At 42.9% G+C, this 9,311-nt stretch overlaps 2 protein-coding genes across 2 annotated transcripts in view; both read left to right on the top strand. All coding sequences in view use genetic code 11, as the record gives it.

Annotated features, from left to right (window-relative positions):
• EGR_07380 (Calcium-activated potassium channel slo-1) overlaps positions 1-5,440 on the top strand; it is a gene marked incomplete at both ends in the record, with an annotated part of 6,854 nt that extends 1,414 nt beyond the window's left edge. The window contains 3 exons of the mRNA XM_024496629.1: positions 1,602-1,697; positions 2,203-2,592; positions 3,746-5,440. Of these exons, the coding sequence (XP_024348916.1) occupies positions 1,602-1,697; positions 2,203-2,592; positions 3,746-5,440 (2,181 nt within the window). The remainder of the gene's footprint in view (positions 1-1,601; positions 1,698-2,202; positions 2,593-3,745) is intronic.
• A 1,479-nt stretch (positions 5,441-6,919) lies between these two features.
• The window catches only part of EGR_07379 (Serine/threonine-protein kinase par-1), a gene marked incomplete at both ends in the record, with an annotated part of 8,413 nt that continues 6,021 nt past the window's right edge, over positions 6,920-9,311 (top strand). Inside the window, 7 exons of the mRNA XM_024496628.1 lie at positions 6,920-7,243; positions 7,276-7,329; positions 7,370-7,418; positions 7,454-7,519; positions 7,557-7,819; positions 7,894-8,118; positions 8,406-8,623. Coding sequence (XP_024348915.1) covers positions 6,920-7,243; positions 7,276-7,329; positions 7,370-7,418; positions 7,454-7,519; positions 7,557-7,819; positions 7,894-8,118; positions 8,406-8,623 — 1,199 coding nt within the window. The remainder of the gene's footprint in view (positions 7,244-7,275; positions 7,330-7,369; positions 7,419-7,453; positions 7,520-7,556; positions 7,820-7,893; positions 8,119-8,405; positions 8,624-9,311) is intronic.

The following is a 9,311-nucleotide window of genomic DNA, read 5'->3' as shown; positions in this document are numbered from 1 at the left end:
CCATCCATCCATCTCGATCCATCCATCCATCTCGGATCCATCCATCCATCTCGGATCCATCCATCCATCTCGGATCCATCCATCCATCTCGGAGCCATCCATCCATCTCGGATCCATCCATTCATCCATCCATCCATCCCGGATCCATCTATCCCGGATCCATCCATCCATCCGCCTATCCAACTACATATCTATCTATCAACCTACCGATCAACCAATATGAGGTATTCAAAAACCTTTGCAACAGAAAATTTTTGGGAGAATTTATTATAGATTTTAAAGACCACGTTGCAATGATTTCACATAATTGGAAGAGGTTGTTGAATTAAAAAACACAGACAGGCGTCAGTCTATTGATACGGTACCCTTCATAGTCAGAAAACCATACCTCATGTTCTTGTGTGTGTTTGTGTGTTCCTCTATTCACTTTCTGGGAGCCAAACATTTCTCGCTGACATCTATCTGCCTAATACCAATGGAATGTTGGGTAGGAACACCCGCCTTTGTGAAACAGTCTAGTGCAGTAAATCATTTGGAGTAAAGTCTGCTTCCAGTTGGAGAATGTTAGATTGCATGCTTTCAAAGTAGAGAGACATACTGCCTAATCCACATCCTCCTCCTTCGTATTTCTCCGGTGATATTTTCTCCACGGTTCAAGTGATTGTCACATGATTAAAGCGGGGCAATCACAAATTTTAAAGACAAAAATGTTTCCTCTTAACTCCTAGAGTCAAAAAGCTCCATAAAAATTGTAACCCTCCGCTAAGGCTGTCCCCCTGGAAAGTGATAAAAAACACCAAAAATTAGCATATCTTAAAGAAATTTTTGTAGTCATTTGACTGCCCTAATTCCAGTCTTTTTCATTACAGGCGTAGCATGGAAACTGCCTGTCATTTGAACCCTACCAGTCAATGAAATTGTTAAAATTATGCCTTGAAAATTGAGGAAGACAAATTCACAGAGTTTATTTCCATCAGCAAAGTGAGGGAAATCGTCAGATTGTTAGTCAAATGGTTGTCAGCGCGTCATTAAGGCGATGGAGCATTTTATGGCCTCCTTTGAGATTGTCATAATTGGCCCATCCAGTGGGGTGCTGTGTGCAGGCCCCCCTCAATTCCTGGTAGCAAAAAAAGGAAAATTAATGGGTAGATCTTGAGACGATCCCTAAGGCAGGAGAGTGTATCCAAGACGTTAAGGTTAAAAGACACTTAGTAGTTTATCAAAGGAATTACAACAACTTCATTTTCTCTTCGAAATAGTCGATCAGTACAATCCTTCAGTTAGCCAACTGGGTGCTCTTGGGATTGTGGCGAAATTGTGGCAGAAATTGTAAACCAGGCGTCTAGGATCAGGAATTTCACACACAGAATGTTCCTTTAACAGGAGTGGGTGTCATAAGCTGGGAAGGTCTTATAAAAGTACAGCAGCACTTAGGGCGTCCTACAGTATGTCTGAATGCCCCATCACCGTACCGTAGGCGAATTAAGCCAACCTTCATTGCAACCTCATTTTCCCACCACAACCCGATTAATGATGTCTGAAGGGGAACAAGAAAAGTGCGTCTTCTACTGACTGTGGTACAAGAACGTATTTACTACTAGTGGTACATTGCCTTCCTTTCCTTTTATGACAAAAAGTCCCGGTCCGACCCGAACGGCGGTTGTGATCGATGTAAACGTGAATCTATGACAACCGAGGTATGTCTATATATACCTGTTTCGTTAACGTTCGCAGTGACAGAAATCATGTCATATCTTCCATTGATTAACTACAGATATGCTGATTTCGGGGTGTAGGATAATTTTTTGATAGGCACATTTCACCAATTTTCATCCACCGAGGTATCTCGGTCCTTTAAGACTTCATTTCTTTGTCACTTGTCATTGCTTTAAAACTCTTTATTATGTTGATGAGGCAGATTATCACTATGAAAAGGATGCCTAATCTTCCGGTTTGAGGCGGACTTCTCCAACTTCTTCAATTTAAATCTCTTCTTGTTACTTCCCACCCACTCTCCGGCTTCTGGAGATAAAAAGTTTGTGACCTTAAAGTTGATGACATCCTCCCTAACCCAGATACTGTTCGCCATGATCACCTGTCAACCATGATCTATTTTGGGTAAAAGTTGAATGATCGTTGGTGAATGACTCGTTCATCAATTTCCTTGTGCGTGGGGTTCAAATGGCATCATTACCTTTGCAGGTGATAGTTCAGTTGATGCAGTACCACAACAAGACCTACCTCTTGAACATTCCAAACTGGGATTGGCGCCGTGGTGATGATGCCATCTGTGTGGCGGAGTTAAAATTGGGCTTCCTGGCGCAGAATTGTCTAGCCCCGGGATTTTCCACCCTCCTTGCCAATCTCTTCACAATGCGCACATATCGCAAATCGGAGAGTCAAGGCGTGAATTGGCTCAACGACTACATGGAGGGCGCAGGAATGGAAATGTACACCGAACAGTTTTCTCCGTCCTTTGAAAAAATGACTTTTGCTGCTGCCGCTGAACTCTGTTTCAGTAGACTGCGGCTTCTGCTGATTGCTGTGCAATGCAAAGGCAGTTTAGAGACCCACATTGTCATCAATCCCAATGTAGGTTCCTTCAGAAGTATTTCCTTTAATGGTGAAGGAAAAAAATTGCCATATTGATTTTTCAGGGTTAGTCGATTGTAGCAAACGTTTCACCTGCCCTCCAAAAGTCGATAACTGGTAGAGGTGTGTCCGTCATCACGCCAATAAATCAATAATTCGGGGGTCGTACTGAGGAAAACCAATGTCAAATTAATTATTAAGCATTTACTAATTGTTTAAGATGGAATGTAAGGTGATACCTCTTTTCAATTTGGCTCCTGGCCCTGCTATGGGGGGGGGGATTAGGCACAGGTTTGGGGATGTAATATTTTTGAGGGTTAACGAACTGGGAAGATTTATTAACGTCTGCATTGTCAAAAAGCCACTAAATGCAAGGCAAATATCAGCTGTCAATTGGCCAACTCCTCATAAAGTCACTGTTACCCAGTGATTATGTATTTATTCAACATAGTTGAGAGTGTTTAGATGTTGTAAGAAATTGTCAAAAAACAAAGCTTGACATCAATTTAAAATGTCTTTGCAGTCGATGAACCCACTGCCATAATGCCAAAAGTTACTTATTAATTGTTCTACTATGTCCCAAAATTCCCAACTTGGGGAAAAAAATATGCCTTGCTTGTTTGGATAAAATGGCCGTCAGTTTTTCTTTTACCTGTTTGTAAAATACATTCGTTTTCCTCCACGTACGTTCAAGCCATGTTTCTTACCACTGTCGCCTGCTGTTGATGGAAAAATCTTTGCTGCTGCTGTCCTTCTTGTCGAGGCAGAAATGATCGAACCGATCGTCTTAGCATTATACCATTTAATGTGTGCTATTTTTTTCTCGGTTGAGGTTGACGTAAGGTATTAACCATCAGCATCCGATTAGGCCTTGCTGCGATTAACCTTTAAGAAGCATTTTCTTCTGTGCCCCTTTAACCCGGTAAAGGTTTTTTTTCTGAGAAAGAGGATCAATGGCCGTCATGTAACAGAGAGAAAGGCCAAAAATGCCTTTTTCTCCAATCCATTCCCACCAGCAATATCAAGTCAGGCTACCATGTTGCAAATGACCAAACAAAAGCCATTCTCGATAGAAAATAAGTAAAAACGGTGCCTTCCATCTTGAAAAAATTTGCTTACATATGTGAATACGTCTTTGTGTGAATGCTTTCAGAGTTCAACCAAAATAACCGCCAATACTCAAGGCTTTTTCATCGCTCAGTCGGCGGAAGAGGCTAAACGGGCAGCACTTTACTGTAAACGCTGTCACTCCAACGTGGAAATGCACCAAGTGAAGTTGTGCCCCTGTGTGAAGTCGAGTCAAATGAATCGTGCTAAGTCAATTTTCAGTCGTCTGCTGGATTCCAGGAGTGTAATTGAGCCCACCTTACCCGTGGCTGTTGGAACTGCCACGAACTGTCTCTCACCGCTCATTGTCAGCACGTCTGCATCATCCAGTCACTTGGATCTTGCCTGGCTGGCCAGAGGAGGCGGTACTGGTATTAGCAACCACCTGAGTTGGCACGGAGGCACTTTCCAGCACCTTGGCGGTGCTAGCGTCGATGGCCACAAGCCACCAGGGGATCAGAGTGCAAATACATCTTGTCAATTCGATGCCACAGGAATGTTTCACTGGTGTCCAGAGAGGAACATCAAAACCTGCCTTCTAGACGATGAGCAACCGGCAACGACGAAGAACTTTACCGATCACATAGTTGTCTGCATCTTTGCCGACTATCGTAGTCCTATTATAGGACTGAGGAGTTTTATAATGCCTCTTCGGGCCAGTAACCTTCACCTTCACGACTTAAAAACGGTCGTTCTGGTGGGAAACTTGGACTACATCAAAAGAGAGTGGAAAACATTGGCAAATTTTCCTGGAATATGGGTTCTTCCGGGATCTCCTTTAAGTAAAGCAAATCTGCGATCAGTAAACGTGAATCTAGCCTCCATGTGTGTCATCCTTTCTTCAAAAAGTGATAACACAATTGAAGATCTCACGTTGGCTGACAAGGAGGCAATCCTATGCTCACTTAATGTAAAGGCAATGGATTTTTCAGATGTGGATACCACCTACACGGAATCCTCCTGTACGACAATAAAGCATATGACGCTTCGACGAGACGATAACGTCAGCTCCTTCAAACGGCCATCACGGAATAGAGTGCAAAACTTGATTTTGAACAAGAGCCACCATCAGAGTGGGTCAACGCATTCCGTTGATCCGGACACTCCAGCTGTCTTCTACCGACCGCCACGATTCATCTCACGCAACGGTGCCACAATCCCCATGGCAACGGAACTCGCTTTTGACATGAATGTTCAGTTCCTTGATCAAGAAGACGACGATGAAGGAGGGGAATTATTCATGACTCAACCCTTCGCCTGTGGAACAGCTTTCACTATCAGTGTCCTGGATTCTCTTATGAGCACGGCCTACTTCAACGAATCAGCACTGACGCTTATTCGATCGTTGGTGACAGGTGGATCTACACCTCTGTTGGAGAAGATTCTTGCTGAAGGTGCAGGAATGCGTGGTGGAAGTGCAGCGTCAACAAGTAGGGCGTGTAGGGAACGATGTCGACTGGCACAGCTTACGTTGACTGGGAATACTTTAGGGAAATTCGCGGTTCAAGGAACACCCTTTGAAAAGCTGTTCCTTGCCGCACTGAGAGAATATGGCATCCTGATTATTGGCATCTACCGGCTTCTGCGGTGGTGTGACCTGGGTGACGGCAGTCCGGTCTGTCATCGACGCTTCGTGATTACCAATCCACCGCCCACTCTACCGCTACATCCCACAGACTGGATATTCTGCCTCGTACCGCACCAGCATATTTTAGAGCCAAGTCAGGTGCACAGAGTGTGACAGAAGTTATTCCCATTCCTTCCTACCTTCCCAGCCCTCCATTTCCACCCCCGTTTTCCTCTTTATTTTCATCTCTACCGTCGGCGTTTGACGAGGCGTTATCGTGTTGTCAGCATGTAAATACATGTATGAATCTAACTACTCAGATTAAACTCCAAGCCACCAAATTCTAATATCCGATTAAGTAAAATCCTGAAATAGATCAATGATTTATTATTTAATCCTGCTTTTTGCACGAAGAAAGTAGAAAATGAGAAATATTTGTTTATACATAAGAAGAATTGAAAAATTTACAATGAGTGTATGCTTAACTCTGTTCATATATACCAGAAGTTATTATTTCCAGAAAATAATATACCCTACTCTCCGTTCTACTTAAATCTAGGCCTAATCAAACCACGATGCCGAAACCCGACAAAAGGAAAGCGACTGATAAATAAAAAAGGTCGATTTCATTGACTTCGGTGACTGACTGCTGTGAAAGCTAAAGATACCTCTGAGTGTGAATGTCCTCTGCAGCTGTCACGATAAGCCTCAAGAAAATTTCCATTTGGGGAAAAGAAAATACGTTGCATCGTGTTTAAAAGACCGACTGGTTCTGGTACCTAGAATTCGATAAGGTCGCTATATGCGACAAAAGAAAGGAAGCTATTAAGTTAAATGCGATTTATCTCATGATATGAACCGGATGTTATTTGAAAAATTTACGGTGTGCAAGAGCTCAAACAGGAGTAAAACAGAGTAATAGATGAACAGTTAGGCCAGACGAAATATGTCTTAATTAAATAATTGTATAGAAAAGCTAGTTTTTAAGTTTACAGGGAAGGAAATTGATCGTTAAAGGCCGGTCTTTTACCAATGAAAAGGAACAGCAAAACAGATGCCTGCTGAAAATCAAAAAATGTTATAAATAAGGTAATAAGCAATAAAATTAAAAAAACACAGGGTATAAATTTTCATCATCGCTTGGTTTACTGTCCCGAACAACAATATCAATGCCATGCTGTTTGTGATGCTAATAAACAGATGAGAAATTCGGAATCCGATGAATGGGGAGGTACTTGCAGCTAAAAAGACCGGGTCGAAACATTGATTGGCAGCTGTTATATATGTTTAAGTAATTATATTGAGTTGCTTTAGTACCAAGGCACCTTTAACAAACTAAGGCTGTATTTAACTCTGGTTGATTCCTTGAGTAAAGATTTACTAGTTTACTTCCGTCGTTTCGTTTTGTGCATATAATAAACAAAGTAACATGGCAGGCTAAAAAAAGTGGTTTTTGAAACCAAGCTTTAGTAGGATGAATTATTTGAGGTATTTTTACTGTTTCGCTTATGCTGCAGCAACCACCGGCCTTGGGAAGCGCGCTTTTTGAACACACTACGATCGCCAATTAAAATGTTCACCTTGAAACAACCGAAAGGGAATTGCTTCAACCCCATTTAAGTCACCTTGCGATCCCGGTGCGTGCATCCTAAAATGGAAGCAACTGTTCAGGAGAATACCGGCCAGTCTACCAAGAAATCTTCCCCCAGAGAGGAAGTCAACTCGTCAGAAAGCGGTGGCAAAACGCCAAAAGGAAGGACTCTGTCACCTCATTCGTCAAAAGAAGACAAAACATTAAATTCTTTACAACCAAAAAATAACGTTCGAGAAGGTCATGAAGCCTCACCGCCCACTTCTGGTCTTCCGGTATCCCGACCCACGAAAAGTAACGTCGGAAAGTACAAATTGGTGCGCACCATCGGTAAGGGAAATTTTGCCAAAGTCAAGCTCGCCATACACATGGCAACAGGAGTTGAGGTACTAGTATAGTAACTAAGCGATTGTTTTAGGTTGCAATCAAAATAATAAATAAGAAGGGCTTAGATTGGGCCGCCAACGATCGTGTACGTCACTTTCCCTTTTTCTTACATATAATGCGTTTAGCTGCGGAGGGAAGTCAGTATTCTCCAAAAACTTAATCATCCAAACATTGGTAATGCTAGTTTTCTTCCTCATGTTTCATTTCAGTTCGGTTGCTGGAAATTATAGAGAATGATGAAGTAATTTGTCTGGTGCAGGAATACGCCAACGGTGGTATGTCAGCATAGCTGTGAATTCCTACTTTGCGTAGGTGAGATATTCGATTACCTCGTAGCTCACGGTAAGATGCACGAGAAGGAGGCCAGGAGCAAGTTTCGACAGCTTGTCTCTGCCATTGACTACTGCCACTCTAGAAATATTGTTCATCGAGATCTTAAGGCCGAAAATATTCTTCTCGACTCACAGCTGAATGTTAAAGTCGCTGATTTCGGTTTGGCTAATATCTTCACTCCTGACCAAAAACTGTCTACCTTCTGTGGCAGTCCTCCATACGCTGCCCCCGAACTATTCCTGGTATGTGGCACCGTTCCAGATGGTATTTTATCACCCATTTACCCATTCCGACTATTTTATGTAATTTTCGAAAGGGCATTCGTTACCACGGTCCGGGAGTTGATGTTTGGTCGATGGGAGTGCTTCTCTTTACTCTGGTTGTGGGTCATTTGCCCTTCGATGCGACAGATTTGCGGGAGCTGCGGACGAAAATCCTCACTGTGCGCTACAACCTCGGTAGAGGCGAAGTCTCTAACGATTTGCTGGCTCTATTGAAGAAGATGCTCGTTCTGGATCCACGTGATCGTTACTCCTTGCGGGTAAGAGGGCTCCTGTTTGTTACACCTTCTCTTCACCCTCTCTCCCTCTGTCTCGCTCCAAGGTGCCAATTTTTCGGTTTTTCACACACACACACACAGAACTTAATCTAGAAAACAGAAAAACAGACCTTGTTTACCTGAATTTAGTAAACTGTAGACTGGCCAATTTACATACTTCCGTGGTACCCGTAAGTGCGGGACCGACTCTATTTTATTCGATCTCGGTACACTTAGAATTGCATAAATAAGATCGGAAGTACAGCATTTTTGAACTTTGTCTCTGTCAGGCAATAATGAATGACCGATGGCTCAACACGGGCTATGATTCGGTGATGACGCCGTACGCAGAGCCCTCTCAGATCCACCTAAATGAGATTTACGTTGAGCACATGCTTCGTCTCGGTTTTACAGAGGTGGATCTCATGAACTCCGTTTTGACTCCAGGCTTTGATCACGTCTACGCCACCTATTCTCTTCTACCCGAAATGCTGAAAAAACAGTCAATGTGAGTGCTATCGCTGCTTCCATTTCCTCATTTTTTACCACTATGCAAGTTGTCTCACGCTTTTCCCCTTGTTTTCAGTTACTTTGTGCGGTGACAAGTTGTCCCCTGAAAAATTTAACTGGGCATAATTTATGACTGATTAGTTTTGTGATAAGCGGCTTGAACCTCTTCATCATCTCTTCCTGCTAGGACACCTATCAATAGCTGCTTTTTTGTTCCCGACATTCCCGGATTGTGTTAAGGCACTTATTTTTGGGCCTGTTTCCTCTTTAGATTGATGGAATGCAAGTAGCTGTTGGACACTTTTGACGAAAGTTGATCATTTCTGCTGTGACCTCCCGTAAATCCATTGCTTTCGGCTCCTTTTTCCTTCACCTTTTCCTTGAAGAACATAAAGTTTAGTTTTCATTTAATTTGTCTTTTACGTAGCCTATTCCACTTAGTTAACCTAACAAATAACCTAAATTGGGTGTCTCTTGTTGATTTACGACGATCGCGAAATTTTCTCAAAGATGCGTCAGTGCTCTGGTGTGGGTGCACTTTTTGTGGGAAGTGCCGTTTACACAGGCATAGCCCAGCCTGTATCTCCTCCATCCGCACGACTTCGGCTTAACGGTGCTCCTGTTGTGCTTCTCTCTCTCTCGCTCTCTCTCTATCTATCTATCTATGTGTGTGTGTGTGGTGGCGT

Source organism: Echinococcus granulosus (assembly GCF_000524195.1).
Source record: "Echinococcus granulosus chromosome Unknown EG_S00076, whole genome shotgun sequence".
Taxonomy (NCBI): Eukaryota; Metazoa; Platyhelminthes; class Cestoda; order Cyclophyllidea; family Taeniidae; genus Echinococcus; species Echinococcus granulosus.
This window is presented reverse-complemented; position numbering and strand designations above follow the sequence as displayed.